At 40.9% G+C, this 26,210-nt stretch overlaps 1 protein-coding gene across 4 annotated transcripts in view; it reads left to right on the top strand.

Moving 5' to 3' along the window:
* The window catches only part of LOC131038391 (aldehyde dehydrogenase family 7 member B4), a 116,438-nt gene that overhangs the window by 51,246 nt on the left and 38,982 nt on the right, over positions 1 to 26,210 (top strand). For all 4 annotated transcript variants that reach the window (XM_057970812.2, XM_059216807.1, XM_059216806.1 and 1 more), the window contains exons 7-8: positions 839 to 861; positions 1,171 to 1,234. In XM_057970812.2, coding sequence (XP_057826795.2) covers positions 839 to 861; positions 1,171 to 1,234 — 87 coding nt within the window. The remainder of the gene's footprint in view (positions 1 to 838; positions 862 to 1,170; positions 1,235 to 26,210) is intronic.

Raw genomic sequence — 26,210 nt, 5'->3', positions numbered from 1 at the left:
AATAAACTCAATGATTATTACTATGTATATTGGTATACATATATGAAGTATTCTGATGATGTAAGTCTTATTCATGATCATATTTATCTGACCGAAGCTATCATCTTTAACAGATTTCAATTGCAGTACACTTTGTGGTACTTGAAAGTTTATGGTTCTGTTTGATGACTATTTGTCACCTGTAGTATAATTTTAAGATTGTCCTAAGTTGCTTGGGATCTTGTGAAATGATCAAGCTGGGAAAATGTGTTTCTTAGTAAAATTCTCAACCCATTCATATTCAGTGAAAATGGCAACAATTTCAACAAGTTAGAAATGCATCATTACACTAAGGATTGAGTATTCAGAGATGCACAAACATTTACCGATAATAAAAGTTCATTTACAATAATATCTAGATACTTGCAACTAGTGAAAGAGTCCCTAACAGTGGCATACAATAGAATGAATCTATTGGAGATCAGTACCCGATTGATAAGGAAATTTGGTAAGTATTTTGTTTGTGCTCAAATATAAAAGATAAACAATGTGCTTCTTAAGGTGTAACCAAATCATAATTTATAGATATAGATATCTTAATTACCATAAGTTGGACTTTAACTGTTAACTAGGTTTCTTAATTGAAGAATTTGTAATCTATAATTAAAGTTTATGTGTGCAAAGATGCACCAGTTTATGGTCCTTGATAAGCATGTTTCCATATTGTTTCAAATTTTAATCAAGTATTTCAAATTTTCATGTACATTGGTAGTTTGTATTTGGTTTACACTTTGCGAATGCTCAGTTTTTTCACTTGATTGCTTTCTGATAAAATTTCTACTTTTAAATTCCTCTGCAGGGCCAAATCATATGATGATGGAGGTATTCTCTAACTTCAACCATGATTTGAATTATAGTTATAATGTTGCATTTTCTTCAAAACTGATCTTTTTGTGTTTGAAGGGCTATTGGCATATCATTAGAGAAAACCTGTTAGACATTTTAGATCTAAAAAATGAATAATTTATTACAAAATTCCTAATAGGTATGAAATTCTCCGGACATGGTGTAATCACTAATTTCAAAGATGGAATGATTCATTACAAAATTCTTACTTACAACCTATATTGATTCATGACCATCATAAGCCAAACATAAGCTTCAATATATTGTTTGATTGGAACTTGATAGGTATGGAATCCCCTGGGCATAGTTGGTGTAATTACTGCTTTCAACTTTCCAGCTGCTGTACTTGGTATGTTCCTCTGGGATTTCTGATTTAGATAATGCTAGACGATGATTTCAAATTTTTGGCCAAAGTGATATTACTAAAAATGCAAGAAATGGATGATTAAATTTTAGTATCCTTGGAATTTTCTCAAATCTAAAACTAACTCCTGAACTGTAAGCTGTAAAGTATGAAATATTGTCATTTAATTTAAATTCAATTGAGATTGGGTTTGTTAAGCTCTTTGGTCTTTGCATCTTCTATTTTTTTGGTTATATTAGAAGATTATGATATGATTCAAATGCATGCGAATTTTGTCCATTGCAATCAATTTGAGGTTCAGTTAGTTTAGATGACATTGTTACATGAGTGTATCGGAATTGAATGAAGAATTTATCATCAAGATGTTTTGTGAAGTCTAGATGGGATAATCATTGGGTTCTCCTTGTGGACTTCCAAGTTCAAATTCCCAGATTATTACATGTGTCTTAATCTTATGACTGGTGGAAAAGCGATAATGTGGTAAATCCACTAAAAGTGGGAAGTTTCTTATGTGTTCCCTAAGTAAACTCAAATAACATGTGTAATTAGGACCTAGGTGTTGAGCTACACTTGTACAATACCCCTTTTACACCAACACTCTCCCTTAAGTGCAACTTAGAGAGAATGTACACAAATGCAAACAATGCAAGATGCAAGATGCAAGATGGGTCTTGGCTACTAGGCAATGTTAGGTACCCATGTACAAATGTAATGCAATCTCTCACAAACGGAGAAAACCTAGTGGCATGAAACTCCTCCCCAAAAGAGAGATGAAAACAAGATGCTCTTAGTGATGAATGAGATGTAGAAAACCCCATGCGAGGAAATTTTTTTTACCATAAGAGATTAGAAGAAGAGAGACAATGCAGTGCCCCCTCAATGTAGAGTCTTGTGCAATGATGGCAGATGCTCTACATTGAATGTTGAAGATGATCCAATGCTGCTGAACTGTAATGTCCCCTTTTGGGATTACCTTACAGTTTTCCCATTTTCAGAAATCCAAATTAGACATAGAATGTAATATGGTTAGAGATATAATTTTCACCCAAGAATAAGATAGGATAAGTCTGTTTGGAAACCTGCAACCAAGTTAGATAATAATGTAGATATAGATCATGAGACATATCCATTCCAGGGGATATATATATATATATATAGATCCCTTACTCAAGATCCAAGGGCACAAATTCTGCCCCCCTTGCCCTCATGGTGCCCTTAGTCATTTCCATGAGGCGGCATACCTAGTGAGGCTTGTAAGCTGTTCCCCTCTATCATGTCATCCTTCTCTCTCCTTTTACAATTGAGGATCCTCTCTAGCTCACCTCAACAATTGATCAATATAGGGTTTGTATGGGAGACTGCAATAGGGTGCCTTTAAAACGACCCTCGACTCTAGGCCCAAGAGTGAAAAATTTGTACCCCTCGGCCCCATGTGGTCCTTATTAGAATATTTAATTATATTTTAGTCACCTATATTTAGTTCCTTGTTTAATGGTCATTTAGCTTTTTAGTTAATTAGCTTTTAAGCTTTATTTAGCATTTAGCTTTTTCTTTTTAATTAATTAGCTTTTAGCTTTTTAATCTTTTACTTTAAATTATGTTCTAATTATAGAACATCGTCTTGTAACCTCTATATATACGTGTGTATTATTGAATCATTCATTCAATTTATTTTTCATGGTATCAGAGCATGGAAATTAAAAATTTCGAAAATTTTTGTTATTAACGAAGTTTTTATTGAAGAGATTTTTTTTTTAAAAAACAGATTTTTTTTCTCTTCCTGGGCGGTTTTTTTTTTGCAGGTTGAAAATTTTCCTATGGTTTCTGCAATTTTCGACTAGGGTTTTGACCCTTTTGTTCAAGTCGAAATTTTATTTTGACTGCAGATTTTTGGTGGGTTTTTCGAGAGCTCAACTGGGTCGTCGTCATATTTTTTGGGGTGCATTGTTTTCCGTACCTCAATTTTTGAGCCGTCGGATGTGCATTCTGTTTTCAGATTCTTGGTGGGTTTTTCAAGAGCTTTTTTGGGTTGGTCTCAGATTTTTCTGGGTGCCTCGTTTTCCGTGCCTCTTTTTGTGCTAGCAAATTTGCCTTGGAATTTAAAAATAGTTCACAATTTTTGCTATTTTGTGGATGTTGGGATTTTGCTGTTTTTTGGCACCATTTATGCTGTTTTAAGTGTGTAGAAAATTTTAATTTTTGGGTTTCTTCCAAACCTCGAAATTTGTGCCTTGAAATTTGTGCCAGAATTCTCCTATAGGGTTTCAGTTTTTTCAGCAGCTATTTCTATTCTGATTTTTTTAAAAATCAGATTCTTCTGTCTCTTGCTTTCACTTTGTTGACCTCGATCAACCTCAATTTCCGTGATGGCATCATTAACCAACATCATGTTGGAACACAGCCAGAAGTTCAACGACCGCAACTACAACATCTAGAAACAACGTATGCTTACCATCTTTGAGTATCGTTGCCTTGATCAGCTTGTTTTGGGCAAGGAATCTCGTCCTACAACAACAGGTGATGATCAAGACAAACATGATGTGAAGAATCGAGAGGTTGCCATGCTTATCAAACTCTTTGTCACAGATGATCAACTCCCACAGGTGCCTTCAGGTAAAACAGCAAAAGAGATCTCGGATCTTTTGAAGGATCTTCATGAAACGTCCGACAAGAGCCGAGCTTTCTTTCTGAAGAATATGTTGTTTTCTATCATGATGGATGAGAAGTCATCTATCCAGGCACATCTTACGAAGATCAAGGACATCCGTGATCAGTTAGAAGCTATCGGTTGAACCATGGTGGAAGAGGATATGGTAGTGATCACGCTAAAAAGCCTTCCCAGATCCTACGAGCATTTCATTGATACGCTCAATATCTCTTCTACTAGTGTTGATTTGAAGTTTCCTGATCTTTGCAACAAGCTGCTCCAACAGGATCGATGGAAGTAGCAGTTTGGAAGCAGCGCTAGTTCATCCACTGAACAGACTTTCACAGCCTCAACTTCGCATAAGTACAAGGGTAAAGCTCCGTCCTTCCAACAGAAAGGACAAGGTCAAGGTCAACCTCAACAGTCTTCCAAAAAGAAGAGCTTACAGTGTTCCTACTGTCATATATATGGCCATTTGGTGAAAGATTGCCGGAAATTGATAGCATCCCAGCAATCCAAACAGGGAGGGTCCAAGCAGAAAGCCAATTCTGCCATGCATTCTGATCAGAAGGAATCTACCTTCTATGCATTCATGGCCCAAACCTCCTTTGATGATGTTCAATCATCAGCCTGGTACATTGACTCTGGAGCCTCTCGACATTTCACACATCCTCGGGATTGGTTTACAAAGTACATGCCTTTCATTGATTCAGTGATCTTTGGTGGAGGTGAAGAGTATACTATTGTTGGCAAGGGCAACGTTCAGATTTCATCTGGTGGGAGGGATTTAATATTCCTCAATGTATACTTTGTACTTGGTATGAAGCTCAATCTACTGTAAGTCAGTCAGATTATGCAGTATTCACCACAGCTGGATGTCGTCTTCGGGTTGCACAAGTGCAGCATTGTTGACAGGGAGACTCGCACTACAGTTGCAGTTGGTATTGATGATCATGGTCTTTATAGACTTGTTGATTCTATTGGTTCTCAGGAGCTCACCATGGCAGCTAGGAGTACTTCCATCAGCACTCTTTGGCATCAGCGATATGGGCATCTCAATGTCCACTATCTCTCTCAGTTGGTTCGAAAGGATCTAGTCGTAGGATTACCTGAGATTCAAACTCAAAATCATGAAGTTTGCGGAGCGTGTCAAGCTGGAAAGCAGCATAGGACTCCGTTTTCAGATGGAGATGCTTGGAGAGCATCCAAGGTCTTGCAACTCGTTCATGCAGACATCTGTGGTCCCATGAACACTCCATCATTCACTGGATGCAGGTATTTTGTATTATTTGTTGATGATTTCAGCAGACGCATGTGGGTTTATTTTCTTAAGCAGAAATCAGAGGTGTTCACCATGTTTCAAACGGTTAAGGCCTTAGTGGAAAAAGAGTCTAGCTGTCAGATAGTCACTCTTCGGTCCGACAATGGAGGGGAATTTTGTTCTACAAAGTTCACCAACTTTTGTGCATCACATGGCATTAAACATCAGCTTACCACACCTTACACCCCACAGCAGAACGGTGTTGTTGAGCGCAAGAACCGTACAGTCATTGAGTTGGCTCGGTCTATGTTGGAGCATAGAAATGTTCCAAAACACTTTTGGGCGGAAGCGGTCTTCACTGCAGTCTACCTTCTAAACCGGTCTCCCACAAAGGCCGTTAAGAAGATTACTCCAGAGGAAGCCTGGTCTAGCAGGAAGCCCAAAATCAGTCATTTGAAAGTTTTTGGCTCTACAGCTTATGTTTGGATTCCAGATGCTACGCGCACCAAACTGGATCCAAAGAGTCAGAAATTGATGTTCATCGGCTACAGTGACAACCACAAGGCATATCGGTTGGTTGATATAGACACTAATCACCTCATATTCAGTCGAGATGTAGTATTTGATGAAGAAAGAGGGCCTTTTCAGCCTTCCTCTCCTGATTTGAGCACTGAGGATCACCCTCCAAAGGCTGTAAGTATGGGTGTTCGTCTTCCCTTAGCTCCACTTGATGGGAGGGATTTAGTTGACTCTGAAGTTGTGGGGTCTCCCAGGCATGACATTGCACCCCCTAACTTTCCTCAAGATCTTCTCGATCCACATCGAGAGGAGCTTGCTCCAGATATTCCAGGCATTCTTCATCCTGCAACAAATGTTGGTACTTCTACTCTCCGGCCTAAGTGGTGGGCCAAGATCATTGGTGATCTTCATGATGATGAGCTCATTGAGGGTAGATCCGTTAGAGGTAAGAGCCAACAACACGGTTAATTTTGCTCTTATGGCCAACATTCACAGTATTTATGAGCCCCAAACATATACAGAGGCTAAAGGTGTACCTGAATGGGAAAAGGCTATGGCAGCGGAGCAACATAGTCTTCTGAAAAACAACACTTGGGTATTGTCTGATCTTCTTCTAGGAATGAAGCCCATTGGCTGCAAATGGGTGTTTAAAGTCCAGTATAAAGCTGATGGGAGCCTTGATAAGTACAAGGCTTGGTTGGTAGCAAAAGGGTTTTCATAGAAGGAGGGCATCGACTATGAAGAGACATTTGCTCCCATAGCCAAGATGAGTACCATTAGGCTTGTCCTCGCTCTCTCAGCTCAATTTGGATGGAAAGTCCATCAAATGGACGTTAAGAGTGCCTTTCTCAATGGTGATTTGCAGGAAGAAGTCTACATGACGCAACCTCTAGGTTTCAAGGTTGCCGGTAAGGAACACCAGGTATGTAGACTAGTCAAAGCACTCTATGGCCTCAAACAGGCTCCTCGTGCATGGTACATCGAAATTGATAAGTACTTGATTGATCAAGGCTTTCAGAGGAGTCCTTCAGATCCCAATTTGTATGTCAAACATACTTGTGATGATATTCTATTTCTAGTAGTCTATGATGATGATCTCATCATTACTGGCGATGCAGCACATCTGATCATGTAGGTCAAACAAAATTTGTGTCAGCATTTTGATATGGCAGATTTGGGACTTCTCCATTATTGTCTCGGTGTACAGGTTTGGCAGACGGATAGCCACATATTCATTTCTCAGTCAAAGTATGCCAAGAGCCTACTAGATAAGTTTCGAATGCAAGATTGTAAACTTGCATCTACACCTATGGAGATAGGGCTCAAATTATCAGCCAAATTAGATTCACCTGTAGTGGATGAGTCTTCCTGACATCAATAATGCTGTGAGCTATATTTCTTGCTTCATGTTAGCCCCAAAAGTTGAACATTGGGTTGCAGCGAAGCGTGTGCTTAGATATGTGAAGGGCACTCCTGATTTTGGCATTCTGTATAGCAGAAGCAAAGATCCTAGGCTGGTTGGTTTTACAGACTCAGATTGGGCAGGTTGTGTTGATGACAGAAAGTCAACTTCTGGGTATGTTTTCAGCTTGGTTACAGGTGCAGTCACATGGACCAGCAAGAAGCAACAGGCAATAGCTCTTTCCTCGACCGAAGCAGAGTATCGGGGAACTGTTAAGGCAACATGTGAGGCAATCTGGCTATGTAGGATGCTTGCAGACATGCAAATGTCTCAACCAGGACCTACTCCCTTGTTTTGTGATAATCAAGGGGTTCTAAAATTAGCCAAAAATCCAGTCTTCCATGAGCGGACAAAGCATGTGGAGCTTCATTGTCATTTCATCCGCCAGCATGTTGAAGAAGGATCAGTGATACTGCAGTACATTCCTACAAAAGATCAGACTGCAGATATCCTCACCAAGTCCTTGAGCCCGGCAAAGTTTCTAAAATTTAGAGGGCAGCTTGGTGTGATAGATAGCATGACCTTTAAGGGAGGGTATTAGAATATTTAATTATATTTTAGTCACCTATATTTAGTTCCTTGTTTAATGGTCATTTACCTTTTTAGTTAATTAGCTTTTAAGCTTTATTTAGCATTTAGCTTTTTCTTTTTAATTAATTAGCTTTTAAGCTTTATTTAGCTTTTAGCTCTTTAATCTTTTACTTTAACGTTATGTTCTAATTATAGAACATCGTCTTGTAATCTCTATATATACGTGTGTATATCATTCAATGTAATCATCCCAAACTGTTTCCCCTCCTTGCACTCCCTTACTTTATCATGATCGATTATTGCACTAGAGAATCATATACTATTAAAAGCACATATATATATTATTGTATATAATAATTCATGCATTATCAGATTTATCCATTTATCCACATATTATTGCTATAAACAATTATCTCTGCATACCACAAGGAAGAGATATCTTACTTATTCAGATTGGTCTGCTGCCAATAAGTGCTTCTGCTATTGTTCCATGGTCTTCTACAATCCACGTCCTCTTATTCTTATACCCCTCTCTATTGTTGGGAGGTTGTGTCTTTTTGGGTGGACATTCCTTCTTGAAGGGTGGCGTCTCTTCCTACTTTAACTGCTGGTTAACCACTGTCTTAATGAACTGTTCCAATAATTTAATCTCCCCTTAACAATGTATTCAATCTGCCCTTATACTTAACAAATAATTGATTAGGAATTGTGGAGATCGCTGTTATAAGTAGAGGAGCGAACCATATAATCTGCTTCCATTCCTTTGACTGGTTGTAATGATGTTGATTTTTACGATTTTGAAATTGTGAAGTCTTACATACTGTAAGACAATTTCAACGATTGGTTTGCTGTTCACCACATATCAGATCAGGGGCATGGCAGTCCGTCCTTCCCAAAATTGCTTGTCCTCGAGCAATAATGACTAATTTTGTAATCCACCTTTCGCTGCGCTACTCTGTTATTATCATAAGTTGGATTAAGACACATGTCTTCACCTTTAATTCAAATGTGAGTTATTACCAATAGTTGAAAACTGACAGGCTTTAATTTAAGACAAGTTTTATCTCATCAATTGTAATTGTAAGAACTATTTTGGTTGGTTCTAAGGATATCTCTTCGAGACAAATCAAGGGTGAACTTTCCATATATTGTGAAGAGGATTAGAAGCATGACACACACATCTATGACCTTAAATGCAATGTTCTTTTCTAAATAAATTCCCATCTCTTTTTGTTTCATTCTAGTTTTTCTCATATTCTGAACTGATGAAGAATAGAAATCTCATGATGATAGGAATATGTTTATAGTAATCATAGATATTCACGTAGTAGACATGCCAAACATTGAGCATACACATAAAAAACACGAAGCATACACCTGGATACATGCAAAGATGGAGCATACACGTGAACACACGTATTGTTAGACTCATTGATTAGAATACATCCATTGATTTATCTTTATCTAGCCAACTATGTGGGGGTTCAACCATAACGAGGGTTGAGATGGGAGACATGATAAGGTGCCCTAAATATCCCCTACCCAAGGCCCAAGGGTGGAAACTCTGTTCCCCTTGGCCTCATGGGGCCCTTGACCATTTCCATTAGGTGGCATACCTAGTGAGACGCTGTTCCCCTCTATCATGTCATCCTTCTCTCCTTTTATGATTGAGGATCCCCTCTAGTTCACCTCAACAATTGATCAATATAGGGTTTGTAGGGGAGATTGCAATAGGGTACCTTTAAAATGACCCTCGACCCTAGGCCCAAGAGTGGAAACTTTGTCCCCCTTGGCCCGATGTGGTCCTTAACCTTTCTCATGGGGTGTTGTACCTATTGGAGGTCGGGTATTGGGGTTGCAGCCCGACACATACCAAGTTGGAAGGAAGGATAAACTCCAAACCTCTATGTTGACATGTGATGTAACATGCATAAGGCTCACTAAGGCTGGCATATGATGTAGCGTGTAGAATTCAAATTTGGGCCTTGGTGCCAACTTGGGTCTAGGTTGACTGGTTTGATCTTTTGGATGGGTACCTATAAAACTAGGAAAACATTTCAATTGTGATCGTACATGTCATGTCATCATAGTTTTGGGGCACTATATGTTCAGGCCATCTTCTATGGACAAAATCCCATAGGAGATTTTGATTAGTGGATGAAAACCTATTGGTTGTTGGAATTAGAGGATGAAAACCCTTTGGTTCTTTGTGAGCATTCTCACTCAGGGAGTGCGTTGGGGTCTCATATATTTGTAGGAAAGCTTTGTAAGCTAGTGTGACTATTGTCCGTTAATGTTGCATGTTGCTGTTGTAATGAATGTCATAATAATGCCTTTGTTTTAGAGATCAGACCATAATCAATATAAGGTACTGTTGGAGTTTGAATCGTTTGTGCAAGTTTATATGTGTTGTTTGAGTATAGTTAATTACAGCTGTTTAGATATAGTTTGATGAAGATGGTGTTTATATTCTTTGATGAATACTGTTTTTTGTGTTCCAATGTAGTGTCCCCTTTTTGGGACATTTGAAGTCAATTAAATAATTAAGTTGTCAAATTAAATCAAATTTAATGATTACTTAATTTAATTATTTACTTAAGCAGTTTAAGTGACTTATGTCAATGGAGAATTATTAAGTAAAAGTCACTTTATGGGAAAGACAAGAGCTATAGAATAAAGTAAAAACTTATAATCCCACATGGCTTGGAGAAGTGGGTCAACCCCTTTGAGAAAGCTATAAAAGCAGAGTTAAGAGGCACATTTGACATGCTTATGGATTTTGGATTTGAAGATTTTTTATGATGCTTTGCATTAGCTGAATCTCTAAGGATGCAAACCTTGAGCAGATTGTCAGAAGGGCTGGACGGAACCCTAGTTCTTCTAAGGAGTGGAATTGTGATGGAGTTCACACTTGTGCCAAATTTGTGAAGTTTTCCTCCAAAGACAAATTTGTGGGTATTTAATACTTGTATCTGATTTGGGGAAATAAAGAAATATTTTATTCTGATTATTATATGTTGATATATCCTTGGCGTCAATCTGGATTCTTATCTGCCTTAGTGTAATATTGGTGTGAGAAGGAAAAGGCCAAAGATTAATATTTATGGTGGCATTAAAGTATAGTTCTTGGCAAAGTATTTGTGTGGGTCCAACCCCTTCAGAGATTGGCCATTGAAATAATATTGCTACTGTGTGAAATAATTCTGAGATGATTTAAACATTTATATTCTGAGCCGTATTGGCAAATGGATCGTGGGTCCCTGTTATAAGATGTGGCTATATTGAGTAACATTTTTAGGTTTGAAATCATTTGAAGTGTTTTATAGGGAGTTCATATTGATTGCCGTCAAACATTATAAAATAGGAAGACTTGAATGAAAATTCGCATGCCCACCTTGGGTGCGATATATTTCAGCGGAAGTCTTAAGTCGGGCAATTTTACTAAGGTTCGGCATTATAATATTTACAGTGAATGAAGAATTAATCCAGCGACTATAGTTGATGATATGGGAGATATCCGGTGGCCCACTTTAATTTCAGAGAACTCATGGGTCTCCCAAGCTTTCATCCCAACCTGGTGGGATGAGGAGTTTCAGACAGCATTCTAACTGCACCCTAAAATATCTGTTCATCTAACACAAGGGACTATATTTCCGCTATCTGGCAACTCAGCAAGTGATCGCTGGGCTGTAGAAGTCTTGTTCTAAACCGAGACTGTAGAAAAGACTCATTCTGGGTGCAGCCATTGTTGCGCCATTTGGAAGGAGATATTCACAGTGCTGGATAATCATCACCAGGAACTGTAGTTGCTCTGTAATTCAAGTTATCAAAGGTCAGATTCCTCATTTTGTATTGCTGTGTTAAAATAACAGTGATATGCCTTGCTATTTTCTGTTTGTTCTTAAATATTGTTGAGTAATAAATGCAAAATAATATTTAAAGCATTCGGAGTTTATTATCAGTTGGCAATCACTGAACTACTAAGAACAGCATGTTATTAATACTTTGTAACACTAAATTCTGAGACTGTGTATTCAAGGAAACCATACTATAAACTGTTTGACAGCATTCTGAGAGGTTAAAGGTCAGATCCTACAATTCTTAATGCTTGTTCTACACTCATGTATTTAATTCTGTTCTCTGAATACATTGAATATCAATTATCATTGCCAAGATTCATCGATTGCATTAAGCAGACAAACAAACTAAGCCTGCAACCTGAGATATCCTTAAACAGTTAGTCTGAAACTCACAATCAGATTGTGCATGATATGTTTGACGAAATGTCTCTGAGTTGAAATTGCAAAAAATCAGATCAGAATAGGGCTGGTTATTACATCCAAGCTGTTGTTTCATTGACAAATCTGGGAAAGGTTATACAAGATCTCCATTGATAAATAAGCATCATGACACTTAAAAGATAACGGAACTGAATATTCATTGATGACATTAAATATTCCAATTTAGCCTTGGGAAGAAAAATAATGACATTGATTTTCCATTTAGCCTCGGAAAGAAAATAATAGCTTTGGTTCTTGAGCAAATGTGATATTGGGAAATTGTGAAAAGAGAAACTACAAAGTGGACACCCCTGTATGTCTCTGATATCATATTCCATATTTTATAGATCCCTTTGATACTCTCATTATCTGCCCAAAACTATGTCTTACATCATCTCAATAAAATAAATCTATCCCTCTCCAGCAGCCCTGGAATTAGGGTCTCTAACTAGTCCTACTTGGGGAGGCCAGGGTCTTTCCTCTGAAGATTAGCTCCCCCTCTTTCAGCTTAGCTGCATACAGATCTTTATACATCTGTAATATGTCCAAATTATTCATCATGCACAAAAAAACAATAAATAGGCTCTCTTTTCCTACTAAAAAGGTGAATGGATGCTATCTCCTTATGGAACCAAAGGCTCATTTATCCAAAGCACTAATCTGCTGTTTCATGGGGTAGCATACCCTAGCCCAAAAACCTAGGGACTTGGGTGCATGACAAGTAGAGACCAATAGTTGCAGTGAATAATTAAATGATTCCAAAGGCTACTTCATGGCCACCTTCTCTTCCAAGCAGGAAAACAGTTGGAAAGTGATGTTTAGTGTGCATAAATTGTTCCATCTCAACAACACACATTTCAGAGATCATAGTGTAATACGTCACATTCCAACACATGGGACAAACAAAAGAATGATCACACATGACAGATGCTACAAAGATCATCATTATATTCATAGAATTTGGAGAAAATGAACTAACATAGGTAGAATCTTCATGATATACTCATAGCATTGTGATCACATGATAACACATAATTATCTATGGTCATTATATAGAGAGCGTAGGTTTGAGGTTTGCTGAGTCCTAGTCTGGACTCTCGAGTCTGAGTCCAAGGCAACCCTCAATGATTTTTCCCTAAACTCATAGCGCTGTTGGACTCATGACCGAATCTACTGAGTCTGCACAAATGTGAGTCCCAATCATTGATTTGGTGAGTTTGTAGCACCGGCATTTGAGTTGAACATTCTTGTACAAGAAGCTGATCTAAGGCCTTGGATCTAAGTTTTAAAGAAAACTTTTTCTTGCATTTTTTTTCCTCTCTCCACGGTGTAGGGATTAATACCTTGCTTGGAAGCATGACATTCCAAGTACAGTCAAGTTTTTTTTTCAAATAATGTGGCATGGAGTTTTTAGGAGGGATTAATTGTCTCAAATAACATCGTTCCCACATGCTAATGTAATATTTCCTCTCAAGAAAATAATGAACAAAAGACAAAACCAATGAGCTTCTTTTTCCACTTCTTCAATGTTTGGAAATGGACCAAGTTCTTCTAGCTTTGGTTATATAGTTTGTAATCTGGGGAGTTGGGTTGTCACATAGTGCTCCTAGTTCATGACCATTGCTGGAAAGCATGAGTAGAAGTAAAGGCAACCACAAAGTGGTAGTACAGTTGGTGACTTTTTCATATTTTTGACATTCCCTTCAATGTAGTGAGATAGCTCTTAATTTTTTTTGTTGCTTTTTTAAAAATTTTTTAGTTCCGCAATTTTGTTTATGGTTTATGTTCTTCAATTAAAAAAACAGTCAATGTTTTTTTTCTTTGTGTTTTAGGTCCCCCTATTGGAAGCAATGGTTGATGCAATTTTTTCGTAGTTTGTTGGGGGTTCAAATCCCCTTATACTGATGATATCTAGGGACCAAATTTGATGAATGTGGCTGATGTACAGTCCATTATTAGTGAGTAGCAGGTAACCTAGAACAAGAAGGGTTGCACCATCATGTTTGATGGAGAGAATGATAGAAAAAATAGGACATTGCTGATTTTTTTATTATCTCCTTGGGGTGGTACAATCTTCTTGAAGTCAATTGATGCTTAAGGAAGATTAAAAATGCAAATTATTTCTGTGGTGTTTTGGCAAAAGTTGGGGAAGAATTGTTGCACTGGTAATGTTGTAAATCATTTGTAGTAGGTAGATTACTAATGGATTGGGCCAATTGAGCATAGACAGAACATTTGCAAATACCTTTAAACCATTCTTGGGTACTTGTTAATTAGAGAGTTCACAAGTTGATCCAACTTAGTGTCACTTGGATTGCAACCTCATCCATTGACTTGTATCACAAAAAATGGAGCATAGATGGATTGCCAAGATATTCATTGATAAAATAAGAAGTGAGAGCTTGTTTATATATGTTTTTAGTGAAGGAAAACGAAACCACTTTATGAATATGGGGTTTAAAAGAATAAACTAATAAAGGAAAAAGAATATTGAAACAACTTTATTAAAGCCTACAGGTATAAGGCAATTGACCATTACTAAATAATAACTACTTTAACACCCTCCCTTAATGGCCAATCTACCAACCAAACTAAGCTTATCCCAAAAATTTACAAATTTGTTAGGTTTTAAAGACTTGGTATAAATGTCTGCAGTTTGGTCCTTTATATATGCTTACAATGAAGGGCGACAAACAACTTTATGAATGTGGGATTAAAATCGATTAACTAATAAAGAAAAAAGAATATTGTAACAACTTTATTAAAGCCTACAAGTAAAAGCTAATTGACCATTATAAAAGCTTGTCCTGAAATTTTACAAGGTTTCAAAGACTTGGTATGAATATCTCCAATTTGGTCCTTCATTGGACAAAATTGAACATAACAGATCCATCTTCAACAACTTGTATGATGAAGTGAAAATGTAGTTCCACATGTTTGGTACTCTTGTGGAAGACTAGATTCTTGGCAAGTTTGGGCACCTCTTGATTGTCAAAAAGCAGGATTGAAGGCTCAGTTTGAGGCATCTTCATTCCTGAAAGCATCCCTCTAAGCTAAATTGCCTCATGTTGGTTTAACTACTCGATATTCTATTTCTGTGGAGGAAAGAGCTAGTGCATTTTGTTTCTTGTTGGTCCATGTTTAGGGGTTTATACAATTTAAACTCTAATTAATAAGACCTTTTTTAGGTCTCCTTATTGGAAAAATATGGTAGATGTAATTACTGTTTGTGGGATAGGTTCAATGCTAGTTATAAAAAGGAGATAAAGGGCTCCATTTTACTCAAAAGGTGGCTGATGTGAATGGAAAAATTGAGGAGAAAAGTGAGATATGGAGGAAGAAGAATTGCACAAATATGATTGGTGGTTGGACAAATAAGAGAAATAGGACATTGCTAAATTTCCTTTTTTCTTCTTTAAGTTATTATAGAAATTTGTTGATTGGGTGGTTAAGATTTCTAATTTCTACTTTAGTGAATAATGTTAGAGAGAAATTGTTGATTTCCTCTGTGAGGTTTTATAGGAAGTTTTAACTTTTGGTGGGTGAGGAGAATGTTGTATAGATAGTTATAGATAATGCAAAAAATTTCCTAAAATTTATTGATGCTTTAGGAAAGAAAGAAAACACTGATTTCCTTTGTGAGGTTTTAGAGGAAGTTTTAACTTTTGGTTGAGGTGGGTGAGGAGAATGTTGTATAGATAGTTATAGATAATGCAAAAAATTATGTTTCCCCAAGATAACTTATCATAGAGAGGTACTCATCCTTATTTTGGTCTCCTTGTGTTGTTCATTAGCTAACCTCATATTGGAGGATCTTGACAAAATCCATTGGATTAGGGCATGTGTGGAGTATGGTAAAATTATGTGCAAATACTTATACAACCATGTTTGGGTCCTCAACTGAATGAGAACATATATGGGAAAAATGGAGTATGTTTGGGTAGATTAACTCCACGAGGTGCAATTGGTTGTTAATGCAAAGTTTTTTGGACCTTGTGGGTTTGATTGATATGAACATGGGAAAACCTATGATAAATTTTCGTGCAAATGAATCCAATAGATTCTATTTTTTGTGTTTTTTAAGTGTTTACTACATTTGACTTAGGGTTTAATATTATATGAAAAATGGAGTATGTTTGGGTAGATTAACTCCACGAGGTGCAATTGGCTTGGCAAACTTGTCATTCGGGTTCGATCCATTTTGGACCTTGTGGGTTTGATTGATACGAACATGGGAAAGCCTATGATAAATTTTCGTGCAAATGAATCCAATAGATTCTATTTTTTGTGTTTTTTTAAGTGTTTACTACATTTGACTTAGGGTTTAATATTATATGTTCTTTTTTGTTGGAATTCAAGTTTGGAGATTGATCAAAGTGAGATATAGAGATTGAATAGGAGTGAGTAGATGGATTTAGGATTCACCATCCCCCTACCCTCCCCTATTAATAAATTCTAGAGTTATTCATCAATATGTTTTGACACACATAGATATAGGGGGTTTGGTTTGTTGTTGGGTAATTAAGCAATAAGACATTTAATGTAATAATGTCATTGTCATTGTACTGACATTATTATGAATCAATGAAGATCTGAGTTTTGTCATGTTGTATTCTGTCATGCATTGAATTACACTTTATTGGCAAAACATTTGGCGCCGTTGCCTAGATAGACTCGGGAAAAGGAGCGGACGACGCACGAACAGAGCTCTACGACGGAGAAGATACTACAACGAGAGAATTTTCAATCCTACTTCAGGTGGCCATCGAAACCTACGTCCGAAGAGAGGCCACGGAGGCGGAAGTTCCAACAAGTGCCGTGTGGACCGCACTGGAAGTTAGCCCTGCGGTGAATCAGTTGATGAACCACCTTCCCCGATTGCTCGCACAGGCTTCACTCGCACAGCGGGCTCGCCTGGAGGAAATTGCTTGCGAAGAACGACGACAACAGATCCTCCTACAGTATGAAGAAAACAACCGTCGTTGGGAAGCGCAACAGGATGGCATGCGACGGGACACTTGAACCTTGAGCCGTACGGGGCGGAATAAAGAACACTCATTGTAATAATTATGTCATATTGTTGACATAGACTTGTATCCCACAGGATGAATGAATAAAACTGTTCTACTTTTTATATGTCGTTATATATAAAGCCGTACAGGAATTAATGCCCAATACATTGAATAAAGACAAAAATAAGCAAGAGTATATAGATGAATGTGCAGTAGCCCAACGTGCCTTGATCCTTGAATAGCAAGCGGAAAGGCGATGGAGGTATAAGTGAAGGGAGGAGGAACGCTCCGAAGGGGACGGTGAGGCCGACGGCCACCCACGGAGTCGGGAGGAGTTACTTGCGGAAACCCACCGCAGGATAGAGTGTACTAAAACTCAGTTGAGGGACTTGAGGGACTTGTCACGCACACCAGAGGCTAGGAAAACTCCATGGAGTGGGGAGGAGGCAAGGGAGGGAGAAGACACCGGGGCTGCCAGGAGTGTCGGAGGGACACCGGGGCACGGCGGTCAAGCACCTCTTACAGGATCTAACCCATCCGGAGTAGGACAGCAGCCACCAGTAGTAAAAAGACAAGGCATGGTGCAAAAACAAAAACTTCCAAAGTTCCATGGGGACGGGAAAGAAGACCCTGTCCGCCACTGTCGCACTTGTGAAACAATTTGGGGAGCGAATGGTGTTACCGATCAGGACAAGTGGGTAACACAGTTTCCCGCAACCCTAAGGGGCGTGGCCATCGACTGGTTCTCCGATACGGAGAAGGCTAAAATTAGCACATGGCCTGACTTGAAGAAGGAATTTCAAGCGGAGTTTCGTCTCCTAAGAGACGATAATGAGATCGTAGCCGAAATTTACGACACGAAACAGAGGAAGAACGAGACGGTTCGAACCTACAGCCGGCGGCTCAAAGAGCTGCTAGGAAAAATGGAGAACCAGCCCGCAGACGGACTGAAAAAACAGTGGTTCGTGGAAGGTCTGAAGACGTCTCTTAGACGGAAAATAAAGATCATACCTCCCTCTTCATATATCGACGCCTATAATAGGGCAATGGATTTAGAAAGCGAGCAGAAGACGTCCAAGAAAAAGAAAAAGAAATCCTCGTCAGACGACGATTCCTCTTCTGACAAAAGCAATAGCAGTGATGACGAGTCTAATCGGAAGGTACGTGCTCTCCAGAAAGATATGGAGCGAATGATGAGAGAGATGAAGGCAACCAAAGGAAGCACAAGCAAAGCCGATGAAGGGGATTTATGGTGCACGGATTGCCGCAGCGACGGACACACCAAGGGGTCTTGTCCGAAGAAAGCATTTTGTGATATTTGTCAGATTGCCGGACACCTTACCAAGGAGTGTCCATACAATATGAGGACCCGTAACCAACAGGTTCTCTTTACGGAACTATCTGCGCCAACCGGCACGTCCCAGCCTGCAATCAACAACGCGTCGTCTGGCTGCTACCGGAACAACAGGCGAGGAGGAAGAGGCAATAATAATAATTCTAATAATAGAAGCCGAATCCAATACGACGCTAAAGGGCGTCTGATGATGCAATGTCGGGCTTGCAACCAATGGGGGCATTTTGCCAGGGACTGTACGACGGAGGAAGTGCCACAAAAACTTTGCAAGTGGTGCGGTCCGGGGGACCATGATGATGGAAAATGTCCGAAATCTGGAGTGAATTTGTTGAATGTAGAAACGGAGGATGTGCTCGTCATAACAAGATCCAAGACGAAAGCGGCCACTTACCCAAATCCTCGTACGGAAAAACGAAAGGCACTGGAGGCACAAGTGGAACTGGAGAAGGAGATGTCGACGAACAAGGACGCACACGGGCTTGCAGGTACTTCTCGCTCTGAAGCAGAAACAAATATTATAAACCAACTGCTACAGGTCGAGATACCCGTCAAAATGAAGGATCTCCTAGAAAGTATGCCACACTTGCGGACGATACTTCTGCAAGCTGTACTGATAACCCTAGTCGGCCGACCAACACATGGAAGGGACAACCTTGGTGAGACGGCGGCAGACCCATTAGCCCTGATGATCAACAATAGTAGACACCCAGCAGTGGTGGAAATGGGTATACTGGGCACCATCTTGACCGACACCATTGTCGACGGTGGGTCGGGAGTAAATGTCTTGCCAAAGGAAACATGGAAAAAATTGGGCAAACCTACTCTCTGGCCGTCTACCTTTAATTTATTGGGAGCAGACCAACACGGCATCAAGCCGCTTGGCACACTCATGGCGCAGCCAGTGACAATCGGAACACAGTTGTTCGTCTTGAACTTTGTGGTCATCCCATTGAAGAAGAAGGGATATGATGCCATCCTTGGTAGAGGCTGGCTGGTGGCGGCAAAAGCAAACCACAATTGGAAAAAGAACACCTTGTCCATGCAAAAGGTCGGTAGAAGATATATCATTGACCTCAAAACCCAACTGGTCAGTGAAGAGTTGGCATCAAAGTTAGAGTCCGACGAGGACGACGGTACAGACGAAGGGAAGGATGGTAGGGAACCAGATGACGAAGGCATCTTAGAAATTCAAGCCTGTTCTGAGGACGAGACAGATTCTTTGAGAGGGCTCTTCCAGTGGCAAATGGAAGACTATGAATTATTGTATGGGTGCAATGTGCTGGAGATCGAAGAAGAACCTGACGAGAACGAGTTCCCGCCAGAGTATAGACAATACAAGGAAGGGGATGCCCCTGTGGATGACGCACCAGCGCACCAATTCGACAAGAGTAAGCCCATAAGGTACGAGGAATCCGCACTTAAAATTACAAACCTTGGAGAAACTTCAGAACAGAAAAATATTCTGATCGGTGACGACTGCAATCCGGTCTTGAAGACGGCGGCGTTCAAAATTTTCACAGAGTACAAGGATGTGTTCGCCTGGACGTATAAAGACCTCAAAGGGGTACCACAAGAACTTTGTGTACACCGGATCCCTCTGGTTCCCGGAGCCGTGCCTATACGGAAGCGGCCATACAGGATGAACAAAAATTATGCCGCTACAGTAAATGACGAAATTGATTGCATGCTCGAAGCAAGAATCATCTTCAAGGTCCAGACCAGCGAATGGGTATCACCCATTGTGATATCCTTGAAAAAGGAGGCCGATCAGATAAAAATTTGTGTAGACTTCAGGTGTTTGAATGATGTCACAATTAAAGATCCATTCCCCATACCATTCACAGACACCATCCTCAAGGAAGTAGCGGGCCATGAAATTTATTCATTTATGGATGGATTCTCCGGATATAATCAAATTTCCATTGCAGAGGAGGACAAATTGAAGACCACCTTTGTCGTAGAAGATGGCGTCTATGCATACAACCGGATGCCATTCGGGTTGTGCAATGCGCCAGCTACCTTCCAACGGATAATCCTCCATATTTTCGACAAAATGACTGTAGGAAACTTCAAAGCATTCTTGGACGACTGGTCCATTTACAGCACGAAAGAGGCACATCTCGCCGCACTTGGCAAATGCATGGAAAGATGCCGATGAGCCCGCCTCGCCCTAAATCCCAAGAAATGCAGATTTATGGTGCCTCAAGGTAAGTTACTAGGGCACATAGTCTGCAAAGCCGGACTAAAGACTGACCCTGACAAGGTACGGGTCATTGTGGAGATGGAGGTGCCCGACGATGTCACTGGTGTCAAGTCATTTCTTGGACACATTGGGTATTATAGGCGGTTTATTAAGAACTTTGCCCAAGTATCATACCCACTTGATATGCTGACACGAAGGGGGGAGCCGTACATCTGGGGGACGGCCCAAGAAGAGGCTTTCCAGGAGTTAAAGTCACAGTTGGTAGGTGCGCCAATCCTGACATATCCAGACTGGGACAAAGAGTTCCATGTACATGTCGACGCATCCAACTTTGCCATAAGGGCCACACTGGCGCAGGTTGGCAGCCACGGGCTGGACCACCCAATGTATTTTGCAAGCCGACTCTTGTCAAAAGCAGAGAAGAATTATAGCACGACGGAGAGAGAAGCCCTCGGGATGGTATACTCCGTCCAGAAATTCCGACATTACCTATTGGCGACACCATTCACATTTTATGTGGATCACCAGGCATTGATGTACCTGGTGAACAAGCCAATCATCCAGGGGCGGATTAGCCGATGGTTGTTGCTGTTACAAGAATTTACATTCAACATCATTGTCGGACCTGGCAAGAGCCATGTCATTGCCGACCAACTATCACGGATCAAGTCTGGAGAGCTGGCCGAAGGTGTTAACGAGGATTTTCCGGATGCCCATCTCTTCCGCATTGCCGTCCTTCCTGCCTGGTACACGAGTGTGGGCGAATACCTGTCAACTTCAAAATTTCCTAAGGAAATGTCGTCAGGCGAAAGATGAAAACTTGTACTAAGAAGCAGAACGTTCCAACTTATAAATGGCCTTCTCTACAAGATGGGACCTGACCAGATCCTACGACGATGTGTCTTGGAAGAGGAAATCTTAGGAGTCCTGAGAGAAGCACATGAAGGGGTCGCAGGAGGACACATGGGACCGGACACGACGACAAGGAAAGTCTTACTAGCAGGCTTATGGTGGCCGACAGTGCATAAAGACGCCAGAGAATGGGTGACAAGTTGTGATACATGTCAACGCGCTGGACGATCGTTAAAGAGGGATTTTATGCCACTCAACCCGTCGAATGCTCAAGAGCTATTCGAAAGATGGGGGTTAGACTTCATTGGTCCGTTGAAACCAAGCTGGGCCCGACGATGTAGATACATTGTCGTGGTGACCGAATACTTGACCAAATGGGTCGAAGCGAGGGCCTTGGCAGACAACTCCGCCGTTAGTACGACGAGATTCATTTATGAACAGATTATCACCCGGTATGGAATACCTATACAGTTGACAAGTGATAGAGGAGGGCACTTCGTAAACCACATTATCCGGCTGTTGACAACCGAATTCAAAATTTTCCATTCTCTATCAAATCCGTACTATCCTCGGGCAAACGGCCAGGCTGAGGCGACCAACAAAATCATGGTGTCAGTAATTTATAAGTCTTGCGGGGTTGAGAAGGAAGACTAGGAGGAGCGTCTACCGTCGGTACTTTGGGCATACCGAACAACTTACAAGGTAACCACTGGGCAGACACCATTCCAATTAATGTACGGCTAGGAGGTTGTGGTGCCAGTGGAATTCATGGTGCCAAGTCTCAAAATTGCCAATGACAACAGGTTAGGCGACATGGAAAGCCTTCGAGAGAGACTATACGCCCTGAATAAGTTGGATGAAAGACGGACGATGGCACAGTGGGCGACGGAGACAGCTCAGCAACGACGGAAAGCCTGGCACGACAAACATTTAAGAAGAATGTAGTTCACCCCGGGGCAATTGGTATTGAAGTTTAATGGTCAAAATGAAATTAAGCCAGGCAAGTTCAGGGTAAAATGGCTAGGTCCCTTTAAGATTCGCGAAGTTGGCACAAACGGAGCCATCAAGCTATGGACGATGGATGGGATGGAGGTGCCTGATGATGTAAATGGCTCCAAGTTGAAAATCTATCATCAACGGAGGCAAGAGACGAGGTCCGCCGAGGCGGACAGGTAAGTGCGATCGTATGGAAATGACCATACGGTAGGTCCGTACGACCTCGTACGGTGCCGTAGGAAAAAAAAAACTGAAAATTAAAAAATTAAAAAAATATAAAAATGCTGTCGTACGGAAATAATAGTACAATGGGTTCGTACGGATGTACGGTACAGATTTTTTAAAATAAAATCCGTACGGTCGTACGGAAAAGGCCATATGGAATTGAGTTTTTAAAAAAAAAGAAAAAAAAAGAAAAAAGGGACATACAGAAAAAAGTTAAAGTTATTTTTTTGTCATTAAGTGTTTTATATGGCATGAATACTCAGGAAATTGCCAAGTTAGAAAATTGTCGGGTTATAAAGACGTCCGTACGGACAAATCAGCTACTTGCCAGTTAGAAAATTGTTGGGTGATAGCCGTACAATCAAATCAGCCGTACCACATTAGCAAGGCAAATCCGTACAAAACGAAAGACAGTTAAGGCTCGAAAAAGTTACAAATCAAACCCCAGACAAGGAATTTTTATTTTATTTTGATTAATGGCGACTGAACCTAGGGGATTGAAAAAGCTAGACTGGAGGAAGAAATTGCAAGAAAGAGGAGCAAACCAAGAAGGGAGCCAGAAAGAAACTTGCTGTAGCAATGGGCGACCAAGACAAGGGCAAAGCAATTGCACAGGATGCAGGAAAGGGAAGAGTTACGCAGGTCACCGCAGATACAATTCTATTCAATGGTTTGGCTGGAACGGTGTGTAGGCAATGGTGGGAAAATGCCACAAGCCCATCAGATATTGAGGTAAAAATTGAATTAACAAAAGCTAGGGTCCATGATGCTATTCAGATGCCCATTTTTAATATTAAGGAATTCGAACCTTGCCTACGACAAATGATTAAAACATATGATCCTGAACTTCGCACATCGTCATTCAATTTCCAGCACATTGACATCATTGTTTCATTTAACTCTAATGATTTTGAGAGAGTATTTGGCATTCCTGACAAGGATAAAAAGATTGACAAAAAGGTAACAAAGTTGTCCGAGGAAAGAAGAACCCAACTATTAAAAGAAATGTGTAGGGACAACTTGACTACAGAAGAATGGAGTCACATCCTGGATCCGAAGGGAAGAGGCCTGAAGAAGACATTTTTAAAATCTGGCATCTGGCAATGTTTACTTGACGTAGTACAGAGCAGGCTGACTGGCGCTAGCAGAGCGTCGAACGCAGCAGTACCTATGATCGCATTGATGGCAGGACTCAGAAAGGGCACGGTGTATGATTTGGCCAGTCTACTGTCAGACAGAGCCCACGACTGTATGATGCTGAAACATAAAGTATTTTATATGTCACATCACGCTATCGGATTATTTTTAGATTCCGTGCGGGTACAGGTGCCACCACACCGTAGAGGATGGCAGTTGCGGGATAGCATCGACTCCCTTAAGCCAGCTATATTTTATTGGTCAGAGCTGGATATTTTGACTACCGCCGAGGGACCGACTAGCAGGAAGAGGAGGAGACAAGTCCACGTAGTGGTGTCGGCCAGTGACACGGATTCAGGACGACATGGCACTAGTGAGGAGGAAAGTGAGGGGTTGGATGATTCAGAGGAAGATAGCACCTTTAGGCTTTCAAAGACCGAGCAGCCAGTACCGCCGTAGGAGACCCCCACCACTCAGACAGTATCGTTGGCAAGTGTATCGAGGGGGCATCGTGGAATGCCTGGAGGGGGAGCTGGCAGGACCGGCCGGGTGGTATTTACTCCAGCATTCCTGACCGTCAGAGGAGAGGGAGGACCATTGGCATCATCTGGAGTCACAGTGGTTACCATCTCTACCATCCCCATACCTGGGTTTGGTCAGATGCATCCTCGGCCTCCACTAGTCCAGCCATCGCTAGTCACAGCCAAGATGACGACACCAGCGAGTGCACCAGTACGCATGCCCGTCATCCTGACGGAACCTAGGACAGAGGAGGCCTAGAGGACGGTCGAGGAGAGGCCGGCGGGGGACGATGTCGATTCATGGCTAGACAGATATGCGGCTCTACCTTCATCCCCACGCAGGCAGGCACCACCCACACCTTCCTACCCATTGTATTCCTTCACCTCCAGGGGTTATCGACTTGGATAGTGGCACTAGAAAGTAGGGCGATAGAAAGACACCGCTGGTGGAGGAGGGGGCGGTATCACCGTAGCAGCAGCATCAGGTTGGATGGATTGGAGAGGGGAGACCTACTGCCATGGTGTAGTTCTTAGCTAGGATGGAGGAGGAGGTTCAGTTACTGATTGCCTTGACAGTAGAGGAGTCTGTCGGACATCTCACTTTGCGGAGACTCCTTGCGTTTGCTACATCTAGAGTAGCAGTGGCATTTCAACAGTGTTTTGAGTAGCATGGATGGCCGACGCTTGATCTTCCAGAGATGTGAACAAAGTGGCAGAACCAGGAGGTGGCCGGAGGGAGTCAGACACAGTCTGTGGTCAGACGAATTGAGCATGCTGTACGAGATAGGTATCTCGAGCTTCGAGAGACTCAACTTAGGGCGGATAGGGCTCAAGAGGAGTTGGCCACTCGCATCCCTGCATTGGAGACAGAGTTAGAGCAACAACGCACCCATGCTAGGAGTACAGATGAGTTCCTTGCCATCGTGAGAGGAGAATTGAGTGCCGTGAAGGCAGAGTTGGCAGTGCAGTCAAATGAGAGAGCCTCAGCAGAATCGAGAGTTGCTACCCTGGCAACTGAGTTGGAGGCGAAGCATCAGGAATTGATGGAGGCAGTGTTTCGAGTGAGGAGTTCTCGGTAGCGGCAGTTGCAGGCTGAGCAGGACCTCCGATACCGGACCGACCAGGTGGTACAGCTTCGCGAGCAGTTGGCAGTAGCAGCCCCAGCCCCTCCACCATCAGGGACGCCCCCCTTAACCCCCTTAGTAGTCTGTGTGTAGTTGTTATTTTGTGGGGTTCGTAGTTGTTCTCTGTTGTAGGCATATCATTCCCATTTTGTTGTTTGTCATCCAGAGACGACATTTCTTTTTGGGGGGGATGATGTTGTCGGGTAATTAAGCAATAAGACATTTAATGTAATTAGAGGTAATGACGGCAGTTAACCCGTCGGTTGTCGACAGTTGACACCGGGTAACTGACCGGTCACCTTTATATATTAGTGAGTCCTTGGTCATGGAGATAGGGTTAGTATGGTCATTGTCATTGTACTGACATTATTATGAATCAATGAAGATCTGAGTTTCTTTATATTCTGTCATGTTGTATTCTGTCATGCATTGAATTACACTTTATTGGCAAAACATGGTTGCATATTGCCTACTTCCCCAATTCACCCACTTGTGTGGGTCACTTTTCTTTGAGTAGTGTCGGATTGAATAGTGATGTCCTAGATCTATATACAGATAGGGTAAGGGATGGATTAATTTTTATTTATATATTATATATTAATGTATTTTTATACTTCTTATTTGTATATCTATATTTATTAATATATATTATATATTAATAAATATAGATATACAAATAAGAAGTATAAAAACACATTAATATAATATATTTGTATATATATTTATACATGTATATATTTTGTTGAGGGGAATCAATGGGTTAGCCCAATGACCTAGAGCTTATCTTTGGATAGGGCGAGCCATTCCCTATAACCCGTTGGGGTGATAGACCGGGCT

This window comes from Cryptomeria japonica, chromosome 2 (assembly GCF_030272615.1).
Source record: "Cryptomeria japonica chromosome 2, Sugi_1.0, whole genome shotgun sequence".
Taxonomy (NCBI): domain Eukaryota; kingdom Viridiplantae; phylum Streptophyta; class Pinopsida; order Cupressales; family Cupressaceae; genus Cryptomeria; species Cryptomeria japonica.
This window is presented reverse-complemented; position numbering and strand designations above follow the sequence as displayed.